Consider the following 20,953-nt stretch of genomic DNA (forward strand, 5'->3'; position numbering starts at 1 on the left):
GAGTCTTTCTTATCTGTTTCTGTAGTATTCATTAAGTTAGGTATGTCCTAGAAAAAGACAGGACCCTTCAACTAGACCCACCTGTTACTTATGGAGCCCTGCTAACGTAAACCAAATTAGACTCCATGCACACAAAATTAAATCCTGGCCCCAGTTAGGTCAGCAGCAGTTTGGCCATTGTTTTTAAGGCATTTGGCTGTGACCAACACACCTGAAGGCTCTGCTCAAGAAGCTTCAACGTGAGCTTCAGAGAATCGCTCTTCCATACTTTTCCTGTCTTGAGCCTACAGAGAGTGCTACAACCAGTGCGAATGTCAGAAAGGGCAAAGCCGGTCTCAATACTGGCAATTCAGAAGATGAAAGGGCAGGGTAGATCTCCTCACCGGCAATTCAGAGGGTGTTAGTTTGAAAGCAGACCCGAGCCATCATTACTAGTGAGGTTCTTTGTTCAGCCATGCCTGATACACGTTAATAACAGTTACACACTGCAGAACAAAACACTTCCCCAATTAATAGCCAAAGTTCCACGATGCGCTCCCTGTTAGTAGATTATAACCTTTGAACAGTGATCACAGTAACACCTCGGCTCAGACCTACTGAATGCCTCCAGTTTTCTTCATTTGCTCTTGCACAGACTTGAATGAACAGACTTAAAAGAGCAACTAAAATGTGGTACTTTATAGCAATTGAACAGTGGCCAGAAAGGAAATTCACAGATTTTATTATCCCCAATGGAATCATATGGCATGGAACATGTTTTGAAAATAGATTTATTCCCATTAATTTTACTAGTATACCAGTATTTCCTTGAAATGAGCCAGTTTGGCCCTACTTGTTCAGGGAGAGTTGGGCATGATAAGCCGAGGGGCAGGCAGGCTGCGCAGTCACAAGACCTTGACCACGTTACATGATGTGGGAATGTGTGCTGCACTTGCTAGTGGTGATGACAGAGCTGAAACCCTTTCCCCTGTGCTGGGAAACCTGTGCCTGCAGGCCACTTCATGATTACATAAAACAGGGTACATGTTCCAAAGAAGCAGAAAGTAGTATATTCTTTGTTTTGTTCTCCTCTGTTCTATTATTAGAATAGCAAATGCTCTTATCTCCCTGAGTGCTGTTACCCACACGGTCCCTTCAGGAGCAAAACGTCAGTACAAATATGGAAGAAACGAGTCAGAATGTATTTAGGTGAGTAATATGCACACAAAGTAGCTCAGAGCTGAGTTTCATCCTTGGATACTGAAGCAGCTGGCTGACGAAATCTCAGAACCTGGTAGAATTATTGAGACTAGAAAGCACAAAATGTCCCCTATGTTAAAACTGGATAGAAAGGAAGAGCCTGAGAACTATCCACTCTGTCTGCTTTAGCAACTGCTGTGACACAGTAACAGTTTACATGATTTGAGATTCAGTTCAGAAATGCACTCTTGATCTGAACTAAAATTTTGATAGAGATGCATTTGGGCCATTAGTTGAACGCTTGATCCTGTGAAAAAAATGCTGGAATAAATAATCAACATTTTTGGTAAGCACATAAAAGAAATCAAAGCAATTATTAGCAGTCCTGCACCTGGGTCAGGGCAATCCCCGGTATCAATACAGGCTGGGGGACAAAGGGACTGAGAGCAGCCCTGCCAAGAAGGACTTGAGGGTACTGGTGAAAAGCTGGACATGAGCTGAAAATGCGCACTCGCAGCCCAGAAAGCCAACCATATGCTGGGCTGCATCAAAAGAAAGTGTGGACGGCAGGTCGAGGGAGGTGATTCTCCCCTTCTACTCCGCTCTGGTGAGACCCCACCTGGAGTACTGCGTCCAGCTCTGGAGCCCTCAGCACAAGAAGGACATGGACCTGTTGGAGTGGGTCCAGAAGAAGGCCACAAAAATGATCAGAGGGCTGGAGCGCCTCTCCTACGAAGACAGGCTGAGAGAGTTGGGGTTCTTCAGGCTGGAAAAGAGAAGGTTCTGGGGAGACCTTATTGCAGCCTTTCAATACTTAAAGGGGGCTTATAAGAAGGATCATGACAAACTTTTTAGTAGCGCCTGTAGTGACAGAACAAGGCGTAATGGTTTTAAACTAAAAGAGGGTAGATTTAGACTAGATATAAGGAAGAAATGTTTTACAATGAGGGTGGTGAAACACTGAACACATAGCCCAGAGAGGTGGCAGATGCCCCATCCCCGGAAACATTCAAGGTCAGGTTGGATGGGGCTCTGAGCAACCTGATCTAGCTGAAGATGTCCCTGCGCATTGCAGGGGGGAAGGAGGGCACAGATGACTGTTAAAGGTCCCTTCCAACCCAAACTATTCTATGATTCTATGAATAGCAGTCAATAATAACTTACCTAGAACAAGTCAAGTCAGTGTAATTCCAATCTACGAAACCAGGCCTGTGGCTAGAGGAAGATGGAGTAGATACCAGGTATCTTCAGCTTAGTAAAACTCCTGACAACGTCTCACGTGGCTTTCATGTAAATAAACGAGGGGAAAGCCATTTATGTGAAAATATTTTAAGCTGGGGACAGATCTGGTTGCTGTAGGAATAAATGCAAGATACTGCATTTAGGCAGATACAGTCAGAGGCAAAGACAGAGGTTGGAAGTATCTGGCTATGCAACAGCTCTTGCAGAAACAAATCTTAGGTCATAGTGAACCACTGTCTGAATTATGTCAATATTGTGCAAGAAAATTACATACAGATGTATAAATGAGAGTACAGCCTTCAGGGTATATGAAATAGTAATCCTTCTGCTTCACTCACTTGCAATATTCTGCTTAATTCTGAGTACTACATTATAAGCAGTCCACAGGAGAATAATGGTGATTATCATAAGTTTGGAAGATATGAACTAGGAGAAAGACTGAACTAACAGGTATGATCCTGAAAAGGAAACGTCTAAGAGTTGAGATGGTTCCTGTTTTCAAATATGCATATGCCTGCTGAAGAAAGACAGGAAATAATCTATTATCCAGATCTGTGTCAGATAAGACAGGAATTAACGGCCTTCAACGCTTCCAGGGATGGAAGTTATACTGATACTGATAGTGATTGCTGATAGTCTTTAGGACTGGGTTAGATACATGCCTATGAAGAAGGACAGAGGTATTTAAGATACTTGCTTGAGGACCATTTCAGCCCTGTGAGTGAAAGATTTGCTTTTGATGCGAAGAGGAAAAAAAAAAGAATAAACAGCTTTTAGTTATGCCCAGACTTGTACAAAAATTCTTCCTAGATGAACCCCATCTGGATCTATGATGTATGCCAGATCTTCTAATGTAATTTCTTTTCTCTGTAAATGAAAGTTGAATCCAAACTCAGCTCCCTGCTTGTGTTATTCCTGGACTATGAGAAAGTACTGAACTATGTAGCTGAAATATTATTATTGATAAACAATCCAATTTTCACAATGTGATGAAGCAAAATACATATTTTTAACCCATTGCTACTTAACAAGTAGGTATTTTGAATATTGTATTAACAATTATCTAAGAAACTCTGAAAGAGACTTAATATAGCATATGATTTCTCATTCTTCAGTTAAAGCCTTGTATATTTCCTTTGTAAGATAATACACTAGACAGGTGCTACCTCTGGCTACTTTAAAGGAATTTCTCAGAGAACTGCATAAAGTCATATGATTTAAAGTAAAAGCGAGTCCGTAAAACTGACCTCAAACGGACTTATATTTTTCTTCTCAACAAAAATGACCTGTGTTTCAACAGAAGCATACCCTGTAGCTGTTGTGTTTGTTCAGAAATTTGGAAGAGATTTGATATTCCTTTTTGTTATGTCTATGTCTAAAAGGGTTGACAGGTAGGATCTAGCAAACTAGTTGTGCCAGGCTACAAAGTTAGCACCGACAGCACTTTTCTTTAGACCCTCTTGGAGATACCTGCCTGTCCAGCAGAGTTGGCAGCTCTCAGCAAGACCACCAGACTTTGCACTGAGGTCAGCCTTGTTCAGGCACACGTTTTGTTGAACTCGGTCTGTTGTGGGCACAGCAGCCTCTGACAGAAGCGTAGTGTTAAACAGGTAGGAACTTAGATGGGACAAAGGCTTGAAACTCTAGAGGTAAAAAAAAATAATTCAAAATTAGGTGCATGGGAAGTGGCCCGCAAGAAGTATGGTACTTAGCACCTTACAGCTACTAGTTTCAATCTCACATTAAAAAAAAAGAGGCCTGAAAGGTGCTCCCTTGATCTGCATGGTAGAAGAGCAAGCTGTCTATCTCTGCTGGGTTTCTCTGAACAGGTGCCCACTTCAGAAAGCAAACACAAAACCCCCAATGATTATCCTTCTTAAACGCCTGCCTACAGCTGAATATACCTGGGAGTGTTTCCCTTGGCAGTGGTAGATGAGGACAGTGAACCGCATGTGACACATTTCCATTACAGACTGACACCGTGACTCCCCAGGAGTGACTTTACGGTGCCTATGCTATGATGCCTCTACTTTCCGTTTTCCGAATTATATTAAAAACCAAATCCCTGTGCAGACTCGTACTGGTAGTGTATTACTTCAACTTACCCATCCGGTTGCTATAGGTAAATTCGCGTCACTTTACATCGGGTGTCCCCATGCTTTAACACGCTTTTTAGCGGGGAGGAAGGAGGGAAGGTTTCCCCTCCCACGCAAAAAGGCTCCGGCGTGACTACCCTGCCCTCTGCCGGCACTCCTCGGGCGGGGAGGCCGCCACGCAGCTGAAGCCACTATAGTTTTGAGGATTTACGCTGGTGGCTGACGAAAAAAAAAACAACCCTAGATCTCCGAAACACCGGTGCCCGTGCAGCTCTCCGGCCACAGGCCCAGCTCCGCGCTGCACCGGAGCCGACCACCTCCGCTAGCGCCGGCAGGAAACGCAGCCGCACCTTTGACTAGCTTTTTTTTTTTTTTTAACCTACATCGAGTATTAATGCAGAAATACCCGGCCCCCATTCGTACCGTAGGGCGCCAGGGACCCTCCATCCCGCCTCGGAAGCCACTACCAGAGAAGACAGGGAGCCCCCACCCCCGGGACAGGGCTTTGCGGGGCACCCCCCGCCAAAAAGGCGGCCTCCCTCCACGGGCAGGAGGAAGGGCGCCTCACTCCCGCCTCCCACAAACCCAGGTATCCCTCGGTGCCGGACCCCCACACCCGCCACAACACCTCACAAGAGCCTCTCATCCCCCCAAAAAGCTTCTCCCCTCTCATCTCTTCCAGCAGCCCGAGCGGCCGCCCCGCCCCGCCCCGCCGGAGGAGGACTACACTTCCCAGCATACCCGCTGGGCGCAGGGGAAGGGCGGGTGAGCCGGGAGCGGCGCGGGGCGCTCAGGCCGGCCGGCGGCTATGGAGGCGGGGGCGGGCTGCTCGGGCGCGCTGCCGGCGGGGGCGGGGGGCCCGCGCCCCCACCTGGCCGCTCTGGTGCTGGCCCGCGGCGGCAGCAAGGGGATCCCGCTGAAGAATATCAAGCTGCTGGCGGGGGTGCCGCTCATCGGCTGGGTGCTGCGCGCCGCCAGCGACGCCGGCGTCTTCCACAGGTGCGCATGCGGGAGGGTGGGCTGCGTGACATGGCGGGGGTGGGGGGGTGTCACAGCCCGGGAGGGGGTCGCCGAGGGGTCCCGGGGAGCTGCCCCGGCCTGCAGAGGGTTCCCCGGGGCAGCCCTTCCCTTCCCACCTGGCTTCTTCCTGAGGGGGAACTGGTGGTCTCCCCCGGGCCGGGGAGTGAGGTGGCTGTGCGGTGGGAGATCCCCCCTGAAGGCGCGGGGGACCTTAGCATGGCGCCCAGGCAAGGGTCAGGCCCCAGCGCGGTGCGGGACAAGCGGCCTGCGCCTTGCCATGGGCGCCCGCCGCTCTCCCTTCCTGGTGAGGGTGAGCTGCGAAGGAGCCAAAGTCTTCCACGAAACAGTAGTTTGAAATTAAAGTTATTCAGTTGTTCGTGGTTGGGAGTCACTAGTTGACGATGTCCGCCAGTAGGCGTTAACGTTGTTACTTTATGAAGGTGGCTGCGTTAAATGAAACTGCCAGGGTGTCGGTAGTCTCCCGTGAATGGCTGAATCCCAGGATGAGTTTGGTTGGTGGTCGGTTGGTGGGACCCGCCAGAGCTGGGCTGGTTGGGGTTGCTGGGACCGTGTGCAGCTGAGTTTGGGTATCCCCAAGGATGGAGACCCCAGGATGGGAGACCCCAGAGCTTTTCCGGGCACCGGTTCCAGTGATTGGTAACCCTTATGACTGAAAACTTGTTTCGCGATATCTAATCAGCACTTTTGTTCTTGCCGTCTGTGTCATCTTATTACACTCGTTCAGGAAAAGTTTCTCTTTTTCCTCTCTACCTGCCCACCAGGTACTTGAAGACAGCAATAAAGTCACCCCCTTGCCTCCTCTTGGTAGGACTGAATCAAGATGGTGCTCTCAGCCTCTCCTGGCACGCGTGGGCTCCCAGGCCCCAGTCGTTGTGCCGGCGCTCTGCTGGGCTTCCTCCTGTTCTCCTTCCTTGTATCGGGGAGCCCGCAGCTGGGCACAGCCCATCAGAGGCAGCCTCGTAAATGTGGAAAGTGGAAAGAAATAATCGTGTGTGCCCGTGTGACGCAGAACAGAAGCTCGGTTTGTGTCAAAGTGCACAAAACTTTGGTAGCAATAGTTAGACCTAGATAGAAACAAGTATGTTGTTAGTGTTAAGAATATGAGCGTTACAAATTATTTTTTTTTCTGACGGAACAACACTGATAATTAAGTTTATCAGTATCCGTGTAGAAAGTTAAAACCAGTGCACAGCTAGGATGCACTTGGTATGTAGCATACCTAGATGCAGGTTCCCGATGCAAACCTGTTGCATTATGTTCAGAGCAGGGACTTGATGTACTCAAGTAGAAGCGTAGCTCAGCTAGATTCAGAGCTGGAAGTAAGTGCTAGCCTTCTGTATCTCATAGCTGCTGTACCATTGTCTGTTCTGGAAAATCTTTCTTACTGTAGCTGAAAAGCAGAGGAAGCATCACTGACTTGGTTTTATTTTTAATAAAGAAGCAGTCAAAACCAGTTCTGACCTAGATTACTGATAATTACTTAATGCATGTGAATCCATATTGCTTGATGACCTATGGTGGATATGGTGGTTGGAGCAACCTCCTCATTTTCTATTTGGCATCTGATTTTGCCCAACAGGAAGCCAGTTGGGGTTATGTAGCTTAACTTTGGGGCATAACAGGTGTATTAGAAGGAAGTACGCTGGGTTTTCTAGTCACCTTTGAAACAGCTGTGCTGACAGGCTACATGTTACACAATAAAGCCCTGTTGGTTGAATGGGGAGTGTATGTTTAAGCTAACTAGCCTGAGCAGTTTATGGAAAATATCTCTTTGCGTTTGTTCACATGGGTGTGACTTGACATTGCTGTCTCTGTCATACATATTTTTATTCTGATGGTCTCATGATGTCTTTGGATGAAAAAACTTAACTGAAACACCATTTGCTATCTGTGAGAATGCCAGTGTTGCTGAGAGAAGGGTTATTTTTCATAGTTTTTGTTTTTATATCTCACATGCTTTTTTGTCACAATGATGGCAGCAGTGGCTTCATAGTGCTCATCCAGTGTTTATCATCACATAATATTCAGACTTAGCCCTTCCTTTTGTAAGTGTTTATTATCCCTGAACAATCGCAGTCTTGCCTTACCAATATTGAAGGTTTTCTGTGCCAAAAACATATGTGATTGTAACTTAAACAGCTCTTTCTCTGGGATTATATGGAGCCTAATTAACACATTTTAAAACACCTGCAGAATAAGCTAATCTTCTAAGTATGTGGCAGTTTTACTTGTTGTCAGCCTTGTTTCTGAGATCTTAAATGGTTTTGAATGCCTCATTCAACCCTTTCACAATTCATTGATTTGTTAGCATGCCTAACAAATTGTGGTGTGCTGACACTGGATTTTTCTGGGAACAGTTCTGAATTTTATGTTGCTTAAGCTTCCTACATGGAAGGTAGATCAAGCACCCTACAGTATTACATTGAAATGCAGCCCAGGATTGAGATTTTACAATCTAGTGAATGTGTGTATGTTACCCCTATTGTTAAAAGTTGCTTGTTGGACTGGCAGGGATAGTTTTACTAACGCAAATATAAGAACTAGTTCATTTCATTGAAAGGTGTAGTACATACATAAGCCAGGGTATTGTTCAGGTTAGATTATGGCAGGCAAGTCAACAATGCTGAGATTTATTCGTCACAATCCTTTATATTAATTTCTGTCACTGTCTGCCAACAGTGTATGGGTTTCTACAGACCACGATGAAATTGAGAAGGTTGCAAAGCAGTTTGGCGCTCAAGTTCATCGCAGAAGCCCTGAAGTTTCTCAAGACTCCTCAACTTCTCTAGAAGCTATCAGAGAGTTTCTTAATCATCATCATGGTAAATCAGTAGTGAAATGTGCTGAGCTTTTATGTTTTAGCCCCAGAGGGATGATGTACTTATTATCTAGAAAAATAAGTAAAGCCTTTAATTAGTAAAGACTAAAAGATTCTCCTTTTCTTTGGTGGCATCCACTCATACCAGACTTTGTGGTTGTGTCAATTAAAAATATTCATTGTTTCATAAATGTTTGTTTGTTTTTCTTTAGAGGTTGATATTGTAGGAAATATTCAAGCAACATCGCCCTGTTTACATCCCAGTGATCTTATAAAAGTGGCAGATCTGATCCAGAAGGAGGGGTTTGATTCTGTCTTCTCTGTTGTGAGACGCCATCAATTTAGATGGAGCGAGGTAAAAAAAGGAGGTAATACTTAGCTGTTTCTGGTTACAGTTACATTTAATAAAATTTTTTTTCAAATGGTTTATTTTCGTACCCACGGTATTTACATTAGGAAATTATACCAGAGGCAGGGGCTGAGTTCTTGGAGAGGCATGAGATGGATTAGAAATTCCTTTTCAGTAGTGCTGTTTTGATATTACTGATATTACATTGCTCAGCCTTTCTGTAATTGTTTTGTGAAAGTGATAAGATATTGAAAATAAAAATGTTATTAATTTGTCTAGGCTCAAAATATAGCTCCCCAAAATTTTACATGTTAACTTCTGCTTGGCGAGTATTCATGTGCATGTAGACATGACGCTGAGGTCCTGTCTTAACTAGGAAGGTGTTTTTTTTCACTATGCAATAACTAGCAAATGACAAATAATGTGAGGTAAAGTCTTAGTGAAGATGGGATGGCAACCTCTTAGCCTGGAGACTTAGTTTTTGTTTCAGCCTGCTAATTTGGCTTATGTTAGATTGCAAGCTGTCTTTGAGTCATGAAGGCTGAACTCATGTTAATGAGCTCATACATAAGAATATGACTATTTTTTGCCAAGAAAATATGCCTCTAAGCTACAATTGCTAAGATGACTAAAGACTGAAGTCTTTACTTACAAATAAAGATTGTACCTTGTTGTAGCTGTAGAAGTACCTTTCGTCCTTGTACAAAGAACTACTTCACACATTATCTGTGTTGGTTTTGTTTCTGTGATTAAGGCAGAAATGTTTGCTGCTTCTTCTCAAAACGTTTAGTGGAGATACTGCCACATTTAAAAAATGAATGTGTTGCTCAGACCTTACAATTATTCTGCTGAGATGAAAAAAAAACTCATCTGAAACATTTTATATGAGTTTACTAAACATCTTGCTGTAAAAGACCATGTGAAATAAATGAAGCTTGATATTAGAGATAAGTTGGAATAAAAGTTAGGCCTTTGTTTAGAATAAATAGATAACTTGAACATTCTCATTGTTCCTCATAAGAGGAGAAATAATGTGACACTGTATAAGAGGAGTATTGAAATTGTGGACGTCAGTTTTGGGTTCTGTGGATTGCACTTTAGTGAAACCAAGTGAAATTCCACATCCTGAGATGCTAGAATGGACATCTGTGAAAGACTAAACGTTATTTAGATGTACTGTGTGGCTTTCTGAAGTGATTGTGTGCCACCTAGTCTCTGTAAGTTGATTATTAAAATAAAGCCTCAAGGCCTACCTAGAAGAGCAAATAATTCCATAGTATAAAATGACATCTAAGTCTTTTAATGTGGCGAGAGAGAAAGAATCATTGAGTTGCAAGGAGTATATGCGAGGAGAACAAGGAACATAGTGTGCAAACATTAGTAGCTTAAGGGTAAAAGCAAATGGCCTTTCAGGAGTGCGGTGTTTCAGGCGACAGTGATTCGCAGGAGCTTTATACAGTTTAGTATTGTACTCTTTTCCATTTTTTTTTTCCTTTTTTGTTTTTTTTCAGATGGCTTCAAAGTACTGATTATGTTAAAAGAATTTTATATCTTTTCCTGTGTATTTCTATTGTTCCTTCTGCATTAAGGTTTAATATTGATGCAAGCTGAAAGCGAAAGGTGCGTGTGTCTCTGACTGGAAATGTTTACTTCATTGAGCACAAAGCTCTAGTGTATTTATGAAATACAAGGTGTATATATATACTAAAGCCTCAGGATGTTTTGGGTGTTTGAGAATGCCCTCTAACTTTTTCGTGGTTACTAGACCATGCGACCTGGTGAATTTTAGCTCCTTTGTGCACGTGAATTTGGGTGCCGCAAGGGCAGAAGTCTTCGTTCATTTTCTGCTGGTTGCACTACTGGCATTGACAACAATATGGGATCTTCTGAGATTGTGTTTGTTCAAAGACACTTGTTTGTTTATTTGTGGACACTGATTAAAGCCCTTATGAAAAGTTAATAAAATGTGTATCCTTAAATAGGAAGTATTTTGGGGAAGTGGCCAAGATGTTTTCACAGACCAAATTTCTTCTTATATTCTCTTTTTTTCACCTTCCAGGTTTCAGGTTGGTCCTCTCAGCTCTCGAAGTTCATTCAGGGCATTCCTGGGTTTAGGCGTAGGTAGCTGAACGCTTTTCTTGGTGTTTACCCTCACTGAGAGTTAAACCCCTTCCTGTTGTGTACTAGGAGAGTACGGAAAGAGTATAGTGTTTCTTTCATACTGGCAAAGACAGTCTGAAGAATGTCCCCCCCTACTCCTTTTAGTAACCAGTTCTGCAGCTGACAACTTCTCGGGGTGGGGGAGGGTTGTGGGTTTTTTTAAGTTGGAATGAAAAATTTCCTTTTCGTCTGCTAGCAATCGAATTTGTTATCTACAGTTCCAAGAAAGAGCAAGCAATTCAGTGATTCTTTATAAAGCTAAGCAATGAGAGGCAATAATGAAAGAAGTTGGTGACTGAATTGTATCCGTAATTTTTCAACTATTTCAAGAAAGTTAAGTGACTTTGAAGAGGGATTCTGGAAAACTTATTTTGTCATTTTTCTCTGTTCACAGAAAACAAGATGACAGAGCCACAAAACCTGAATCCAGCAAAACGATACCGGAGGCAAGATTGGCCTGGGGAGCTGTATGAAAATGGTTCATTTTATTTTGCCAAGAGGCATTTGATTGAGAAAGGCTACCTGCAGGTTAGTGCTGCTGTTTTTCATGCTCTTTAGAATAATACATCTTTTAGTCTTGTTATAGAGGGTTCTGAATTCAATAATGTATTTCTATTTCTGATGCAGTCAGTATGAAGTAACAGCACTTTGACCTCAGGACAGTTTGCTTATTATGTGTAACTTAAGAGGGCTAGCTGTACCTAGGGCAGCTCCAGTAACAGCATCCTCCACGGCAAACAAATTTATACAAATAATATTGAGCACTATATAGCTATAAGCCTAAAACAATACAACACTGAATTTCACATCAGTTTGCCACGATCTAAGTGTGTATCTTATAATTCATTTTAGTGGTGTGAAACTGACCTTCATGCAGTGTCATAGGCCTTTCATATAATCTACAAACTTGTATTCTTGGCTAGTTTAGTCTTATGCCAATTTTGTACTGTAACTTAAACATTCTTTTTCTCTTTTCTGATGTTTACGTCCCAATGTAGTAATGCAGAACAAATGTATTTACCTCAGCTTTCACTTCGTTTGTCTACAAGTATAATCTCTTAGTTTTCACATGCAAGACAAGTTCTCAATCTTGCAGAGCATTTCCAGTATTTGTCAGCAGAACTGGAAAAAAGCCTAATGTAGGTATTTCCATATTTCTAATGGGAATGCCTTACTAGGTATGTAAGAATACCAGATTCTTATTTCTCTCTTTTCCAGGCACCTCGCTAATGCAGCGATACTAGCTTTAGGTGTGTGTAGTTTGCACAGACCCACGCATTGTCAGCTGGTGCTGTGTGGACTTGCAAGCGTTGATCTGGATAGTACAATTGTGCTGAATTCTACATTTTATGAAGGTTGGGCCCTCTGAGGATCAGGGTTTTTAGTTTTTTTTAATTACATTGAAGTGTGGCAGATATTTTTCCAATGGAAATTAAGTCTCTGTGTAGCTAGCAAACACAAAATAAGCGTATTCTTAATAAGGAAATGCTAAAGATATTACTATTCTACTGTATTAAAAGACCTAGTGAAATCAGTGTGGCATAATGACTATAATGCATAACATCCTTCTTGCATGCTTTCTCTAGTTATAAAATGAAAATACTTATTAACCACTGCGTATAGAAAGCTGTTTCAAATGCTTGGTTCTGTGTCACTGGCAAAAACATCATTATTGATAGTTCACTTGTATTTAAGCTACTGTGACCACTGTGTAACCAGATACTTAGCTACATGGTACTAAATTGTACAGTTTTGTATTTGTATTAACGCAAGCAGAATGTTTTAATGGGTTCTATTTTATTTAGGGTGGTAAAATGGCCTACTATGAAATGCGTGCAGAGCACAGCGTGGATATTGATATAGACATTGACTGGCCTATTGCAGAGCAGAGAGTATTGAGGTAAAAGCACTTTTTATTCCTATATTTCTTTGGTATCGCTCACTGTTTCAAAGTACAGTCATGTGAGTTCATAGTGTAAGTAATCGAGATCAAAGATAATTGAACAACTTTATTTCTGCCCATCATTTTTTCCGATCTCTATTGAAATCATCTGAATCACCTTTGCTATATATTTTGGTTTTGTTTTGTTTTTTTAAAAAAAGTTCAACTCGGGGAAAAGCGTAAGCCCCACTATACCATAGCAATGTGTTAGCATCATCTCTGGCTTTTCCAACTGAGTTGTCCTAGGCTTCCATGTTCTGGAACACATTTACTGATGCACATGTAGAAGACATGAACTGATTACATCTTGCCAGCTGCCTTTTTCTTTCCAGCTACTCTGCACCTCTTTAAGCAAGTCATGGGTGGAATGGAATATGTTTTCTGTGCCTTTTTCATCCTTTACTCCGTTTTGATTTTGCCCCAAATAAACAATACAGAAAATAACCTCTTATGCTAAGGAAAAAAATCTCATCCTAATTTTTAAAAGGAGAGCATAACCGAACTGTCTTTTGGATTGTTCTGGTTTTTTTCTTTGAAGAGGGAGAATATAGTTGGAGAGGGAAGATGATGAGAAAAGACATTAGAAAAAAAAATATTTCAAAGCTGATTATTCCATCTGAAGATCACAATTGTATTTGAAATATTTGGTTTGGAGCGTGCAAAAACTTCCACCCTAAAAAGATGACTTCTTTGTCTAGCTTTGGATATTTTGGCAAAGAGCCATTAAAAGAGGTGAAGCTATTGGTTTGCAGTATTGATGGATGCCTGACAAATGGTCGCATTTATGTGACAGAAGATCAGAAGGAAATGGTCTCCTACGATTATAGAGATCTTGTTGGTATCGATCTATTAAAGAAAAGAGGAATCCAGGTAAGTGTTGTTCTGAAGTGTGAGACTTTATTTCTGATGTAACCTGAACATTAAAAGATTCTAAAACCCTGCAGCGTAGAAGTTAAAGTTTCTTCAGAGTACGTAATACGGAGTGGCATAATACATTGGTTTAGGGTTGAGACAAATACTGTTCTTGGATCCTTTAGAGGAATACAAGTGTTTTGAGAAATTTCTCAGTCTCATTCGTAGTGGCTATAGCATCTTCTCTTTTTGTCAGAGAAGAATGTGCAAAGAAATTTTGATGGTGTTTTGCTAGCACCAGTCATAGCATTCTGTGTAGTCTAGACACTCATTTATTAGAAGTCAGCTTTATCAAGCAGGGATGTGTTGTTACCTCTTGGCTATAGAAGAGGAAGAAATACCCAGGCAAATTAATCGGTTCATCCTAGATTACCCATGATTGTTGCCCAAACACTTTAGTCTGCATATTTGTTTCAACCATAATTTACATGCTTTGAAGTTGTAAGAATTCAGTGTAAACGAAAAACTGAAACTACACAGATTTTAACACGGCTGCTATTATTATTATTTCTGCTAATAAATTCTGATCTGAATATTTGCTTGCATTTATGTAAAATTAGCCTGCTGGCTATTTTCTGTCTGTGCTGCTGCCTTTGATATAGCTATAAGAATTTTTTGGGGTAAGAACTAAGTACAGATTTAGGCTGCCTTCGAAGAACTGTAACTCAGTCCTGTTGCAGATAGAGATAGGCATGGATAAGACAAAGGCAGCTATAGCCCAAGTAGACTTCTCCAGATATATTTTTGCAGTCTCTATTGTAGAGGGTTTTTTTATAACAGGTTAGACAAGACATTCGTGACATACTTCGATGCAGCTGTTGCTGCCTTGGGGCAGTGAAATGGAGTAGATGGTTTTTCAAAACTCCCTCTGTTTCGTTTTCTGTGAGGCAAAAGGCGAAGGAACCTTGTAATCGCTGTTTTGTTGCCCGTGGGAGCCCGTTTCCATATTTTCCGTGACTTGGAATCTTTCATTAAAAACCTCCTGGTCTTTGTGCTGCACATTGTGTATTTCTAGTATATATTGCTGATACATTCTTGCGTTGTGCAGCACTCCTGTCCATTCTGTACTTAAAATCAGTACCAAGTATTTGTTAGTATTTAAAAGCAATTAGGGAAGATAAGCTTGTCCACATCTTGGGCATGCAGACTGGAGGGATTGTGTCAGATTTAAAAAATCCTGCTGTAATTATCTTCTTTTTAGCCTACATTGTACATAGTTTCTGAAATTTAAAATCTGGGATGATCTTTCGGAGATTAGCGTGCTATATTCCTTCAGTCTGTTTAGCATTCTGTTGATGCTCTGAAATAAATGCTCTGTAAATAAAGTGATGTTATTAGAGGCATAATGGAAAATACTTCATAATAGTCTACAAATATTACAGAAATCTTCCTTGGGAATTCTCTTATTCCCTACTATAACTTAATTAGCCAATATTGCACTAGATGGATAGTCAGCATGCCACTGTACTGTGATATCCAGTATTTTATTTGGTACATGTTGCATTTAAAAAGACAAATATAAATTTCTTTTTTTTTTTTTTGAACCTCAGGGAAGCCTAGAAAATAGTGTTTCACTTTCCCAAAACAGCTTCAAGACTTTAATGGGGTTTTGGATGTTAATCGCTTCTGCTCTGAGTTTTGATTGAAGAAACTAGTTATTCAACATTCTTCTGATATCTGAGAGAGCTTCTATGAGCAAGACTTCTGTGTTTTGTTTTTTTTTTAAATAAATAAATCAACTTACACGTCTTAGATCTTTGTATGTAGAATTTACTCTAACTTGACTTTATTTTAATAGGTACGCCTCATCTCTGATAGAGATTGTTCAAAAACGCTGTCAGCCATGCAGCTGGGATGTGTAGCAAAAGTTAGTGCAACAAATAAATTGCAAGTCCTGGAGGACTGGCAAAAAGACATAGGTTTGAGCTGGAAAGAAGTTGCTTACTTAGGTCAGTTCCTTTGTTGTCTTTTTTTGGGGTATTAAAATCTGTACACCATACACAAATACAAACTTCTTAGTGCTGCTCTCAACTTCAGAATACTTTGCTCTTTGTTAATACACTAAGCTTAATGGGATTGATGTGCAAATTACAGGACACAATCAACAAAAGCAGGGACATATTTTAAGGCTTATTAGAGTACCATCTAAATATTAAAGGCATTGATGAATCAGTGTCTAATTTGGCAAGGGAAGTCTTAGCTGTTTTTATAATGAGATTTAGGAAAGCTTTTTATATTACACAAGCATACAGTTACAGCTCACAATTTTGAACTGATTCTAGTTCATTTCAGATGGATATTGTATAGATTATATTCTGAAATGGAAACAAGAAATGGACAGAATTAAAACTGAAAGCCATGTGATTATGTAGAAAACTACATTTCAGTGACAGTTGAAAAGTATATAGTCCTGCAAATGCTTTTTCAGTTGCTGAAATAATTTTACTACTCTTAAACATACCATTCTTTTGCCCGAAGATTGTGTGAAGCGTGATCAGCATTTACACATATCACTAAAATTTTCTGAGAACTGGCTCACACGTACTGTTGAGCTGCTGAGGTGAAAATTGTGGCCAGAATACAGGTTTTTAAAAAATAGATTAATATGTACATAGAAAAATATTAAGCTTGCTTAGTTTTTCCCCTCTGTGATGTTTTGCCTTGTCTGTCATCTTCCTCAATAGGAAATGAAGAGTCTGATGTGGAATGCCTGAAGAAAGCTGGCGTGAGTGGTGTGCCTGCCGATGCTTGTGCAGTTGCTCAGAAGGCTGCTGGTTATATTTGTAAAAGCAGTGGTGGCTGCGGAGCTATCCGGGAGTTTGCAGAGCACATATTCCTGTTGTTAGAAAAAGCGAACTCTGCAAGAAAGCAAATGGAAGAAATGAGTTCAGCAGGAAAGAAAACGGAGGGAAATGAGAACAGCAGGAGAGGAAATAAGGAACTAATGAAAAAAGTGTAACACATTTGGTCTGTCCTGCTTTTCTTCTCCTCTTCCTCAGTAAGTCTGTATCCCAAAGGATAGCTTATCTTTCAAGTTGCAGTAGAGTTAAAAAGATGTTTTCCTCTAATGTAATGCCCCACTTTGATTAAGTGCTGATAGTCATGATTGTATGCTGGTAATCATGATCATATTCATGATTATTTTAAAAGCCATTTAAGCACAATGGAAGGAATGCTACAAAAGGTAGTGTCCTGTAAGTCTACTCTTAATCATTACACCTGTCCTACAGGAATGATGTGTCTTTATTTCATAATCTGAATATTTTCAGGGAACAATAATTTTGCATGACTTGGGGATTTGTAATTCATGCTTTCAAAAAAATACTCTTGTCAGTTTTGCCTATCAAAAAAAATCAAAGATTTCCTCCATCAAATGTCAACATGATTCTGTAGTTGTGTGCTCGCTTTTTACAGGATTTGTCCCTAGTAAGGAAGAGTTTTAGCATATGCTGGAGAGGTCAGTTATTTTACAATAACTGTCAAACTTCTTCCTGTATTTTTAAAAGACAGCACAGTTACTGTAAAACCAGTTAATATTAATAGTAGTTAAGAAAAGCACTAAAGTTTGTGTTCAGTTTTAAGCTCATAAATAATTAAATGGCATTTGGAATTGTGCCTCTTATCTTTGAATCTGTTTATAATGTGGTTTAATGAAATGCTTAAATTAACATACCCAAATGCTTTGCTAAATTTGAGATATTTACTTTGCAGAAACTCTGTTTCTTTCTATGAAAGCTTTATTACAACCACTAATAAGTTTAAAAAAAAATAATAAAATCTTTCATGTTTATTGTATGGAAAAGTAACTGCTGTTTTTAAAAAAAACCAAAATGTAGTTGTTGATTGTGAGTTTATATAAATATATATTCAAACTATTTTTAGCATCTTAATTTAAAGCTGGTGAACATGTGTGTTTGTTTATGGCAAATACAATTTTTACTGTGTCTTGATTTAAAGAACTCAGTATCTGTAAAAATTTTTAAAACTGACACTAAAAATATGCATCAGTTCTCAATTGTAGTGTTTATCAGTGAGTCAAGTTCTGCCTTGGGTTATGCTAAAAATAAAAATTACCTATGGTACACAGGCAATTAGTACAGAGTTGAATAATAATGGATTGTCATTTTATTTTGTTTCTCTGGTAAAACAGACACTCCCAATAGAGTATCACCTGGTATATTGCCCTCTGATTAACTTTTTATTTACTTCTGTGGTACACAGGCTATTACGACCGAGGTGAACAATAATGACTTGTCATTTTATTTTTATTTCTCTCCTAAATAGACACTCCCAATGTAGTACCACCTGATATATTGCTTTATAACTTTGTGTTTACTTCCTCTTACAAAGCGAAATTTTAAACTGAAATTCTTTTACCACCTATCTACAGTAACAAGGTTAACGGATGCATAATTTCCTGTAGTAATCAGCTCTCAGTTATCATTTAAGTATTTCCTTTCAGTGAGGTTTTAGGGTTCTGTGCTGGATAAATCTCATGGACTTTGGTAACACGAGAGCCACATTTTGGACAGAACTACAGACTTTGGTATAAGTAGATGAATTATTTTAGTTGTATAGACTACGTGGTAAAGCTTCAGAAGTCCAGATTGGATGAACAGTTCAGGTTTGATGATGTCATATAGAACTGGCCACGTTTTTGGTTACTTCACCTCATCATCAAGTAACTTGCTGACTTTGATTTCAGGAACGGTTTCCCGTGAGTAGATAACTTTAAACAAGTTGACTGTGATGAACTTGATTCCCATTCCGCTTTTTCTAACGAGAAAGCAAAAATATGAGTAAGTGCAATTTTAATAGAAGTAAGAGTTGGCAGCACAGCACTGTTTATAGCTTACTGCTTGAATCAAGAACTCTTCTAATGTTTCATCTGCTTGATGAATGTGCTGCACATACATTGGATCTCTACCCAAAATTTCTACATGTATCAAAAATAAATGCAGAAGCACTTTTGTGAGCGTTGGTAATGAGCAGAAAGAAATGGTAGCTGATATGTAAGTGTTTCCCCTTTGACAAGTTCTTGTTTAGAAAAATGTGGTATAATCTTGCATTGGGCCTATAGGAAGAATATGAAGGATAAAAGAGCTCTAGAGACTATTTACAAAATAAAGCCTGTTTGAGAATATGGGAGATGTGTGATCCACTGCCTGAAAGGTTCAGATTTGTATTGCCCAAAGGCCAAGGGAGTGCCTAACTATAAACTAGAGGAGGATGAGGGATGTCTTGATTTACTCCCCTTGATTTTATATAAGATCCTCAATCATTTGAAGGATTTAGAGGTCACAGAGGCAGAGATAGTGAAGATCACTAACAGTCATCTTAAAGGGGAAATCCGAGGTCCCAGGCAGGCTTCAAAAGTGTAGTATCTCTTGCCAATGCCTGTTGTTTCAGTACATATCCTTACACCATGATTGCCTTTCATTAGTGGTGTGTAGTTCACTCAGAGTAGGTTTCAGTGGTCTTTTTTGTTACACTGGGCTAACTTTGGAATAATCTCTTTTGGTCACCTGAGCACCTATTTTTTCCACTTAAAACTGCCAGGTGTACTCCAAAAAAGATACTAGATAATGTGGGCTGGTGTATCATGATTTTGTGAAACTGAAAGAAGTAAACTATGTAATAAATTTTAATAAGCTATTATGGAAAATAGCTGATTGCCTGAAATTTGAAATAAAGTTTTCTTTAGTCTTTTGAGTAGAGAATGCTTATGGGGTGACTTACGATGAATTTGTATACTGCAAATCATACACTTCCAAGTTCATGTGCCACACGAAAGGATCATACCTCATGAAAGTGGACAAATTTAATGCCCAACTTGATCACATGCACACAGAGTCAGTTGCTCAAAATCTTCGTCTTGATCTGGTCTTGGAGGCAAATCTTAAGTGGTTTGTGTGTGTGGTTATACGCCCTTAAATAAACTTCTTCACTTGCCTATGTTTCATGTTTTCAAGTAGCTGGTTTCACAGCACTATGTGCTTTCTGCCTGTGTTTGTAAAAAAGTAGGATTCATCTCTCTCTTTTCTGAGCTGTCAAAGCCACCTCAGAGTTTCTATAGAAGGATAATCTTGTAAATTGAGCAGAACATCTAGAGGATTATTTGGCAGGATCTTCTTTCATAGAGTTCCCTTTTTGATTAGGCCTTGAGATCTCTACTGCTTTGGGCTGTTTGGTGGTGCTTGCCAGGAGAGTTGAAGAGAGGGGAGAAGGATGGATGGTAGCGTATTGTCATCACGTTTGCTAACTTTGGCACAAGAGGTAGGGGTTAGCCCTTCACCTACTTCTGACTCTATTAATTTATTTTTATCTGATCTTTGTCCTATTCAATATATATTACTCTCCAGTTCTGTGCTATTTGCTGTAGGGTGATCCAACGTGTTCTGACCTTAGTTCATTTCAAATCAAAATGAATCATATAGAACTCAGCCTTTTGAGATCAGAGAGATTTTATAATACTTGATCATTTCAAGTTCTTATTACTTTTAAACTTTGAGCACATAGCTTTTCCAGAGCCTATGTAGGAAGTTTGTTGTGTTTTTTTTTTTTAATTATATTTTCTATTAGTATTCTCTTAAAACACGATTTCCTCTTTCCAGAAATAACTCCAAATGAGTGTAGTTACACCCAGCAGGACTAATTATCCTAAATGTCACCATTATAAGAGCAATAATAAGGTATGTCTGTGGAAGAAAAACACTTATTATCTGTGAACCTGTTGCATAAATGAGTTAGAAAAACTTGTCACTAATGTACTTGTCCGAAAAATCCTTGGATGGTAAGTTTATTTCTCATTCTTAAGACAGATTTGCCTATCCCCATTTTTGATCCTAGGTACATTTATGTGTATGGCTCTGGTTTAATAGAGTTTTCCCACTGCTAGAGATACTGGAGGAAGGAGAAACATTTGGGAGCGCTCCCATTCTATAGCTGTCTCCCTCACCTCTGTAGCATTACAGACCGCTTCCCCCTAAAAGGGTTGCCTTTATTTTCTTTTTGCAGATGGAAGGATTTTTTAATTTTTCGTAAAAAGTGTGTTAAAGGGAATAAGCAGTGAGCAGTATGGAGGCAATGATACCAAATTATTCAGGTTAGTAAAAAGCAGGGCTGATGAAACTGAATAGATATTGTGGGAACTGGCACAGGCAAGATGCAGGAACAAACACAAAAACACGGATGAAATGCGAAGAGTAAATTTA

At 40.2% G+C, this 20,953-nt stretch overlaps 1 protein-coding gene across 1 annotated transcript; it reads left to right on the forward strand.

Moving 5' to 3' along the window:
- The first annotated feature begins 5,305 nt into the window (after positions 1-5,305).
- CMAS (cytidine monophosphate N-acetylneuraminic acid synthetase) lies at positions 5,306-19,448 on the forward strand. Its single transcript, XM_054223881.1, has 8 exons — positions 5,306-5,516; positions 8,238-8,380; positions 8,589-8,744; positions 11,280-11,413; positions 12,691-12,785; positions 13,526-13,697; positions 15,538-15,688; positions 16,424-19,448. The coding sequence occupies exons 1-8, from the start codon at positions 5,326-5,328 to the stop codon at positions 16,696-16,698; spliced, it is 1,317 nt and encodes a 438-aa protein (XP_054079856.1). The 5' UTR covers positions 5,306-5,325; the 3' UTR covers positions 16,699-19,448.
- Positions 19,449-20,953: the final 1,505 nt, after the last annotated feature.

The sequence above is a fragment of the Rissa tridactyla genome, chromosome 1 (assembly GCF_028500815.1).
Source record: "Rissa tridactyla isolate bRisTri1 chromosome 1, bRisTri1.patW.cur.20221130, whole genome shotgun sequence".
Taxonomy (NCBI): domain Eukaryota; kingdom Metazoa; phylum Chordata; class Aves; order Charadriiformes; family Laridae; genus Rissa; species Rissa tridactyla.

Coding starts and splice junctions, on each gene's coding strand:
- CMAS (XM_054223881.1), top strand. CDS start 5,326: ATGGAGGCGGGGGCGGGCTGCTCGGGCGCGCTGCCGGCGGGGGCGGGG. Junction 8,745..11,279: donor GAGCGAGGTAAAAAAAGGAG/GTAATACTTAGC, acceptor CTCTGTTCACAG/AAAACAAGATGACAGAGCCA. Junction 13,698..15,537: donor TAAAGAAAAGAGGAATCCAG/GTAAGTGTTGTT, acceptor TTATTTTAATAG/GTACGCCTCATCTCTGATAG.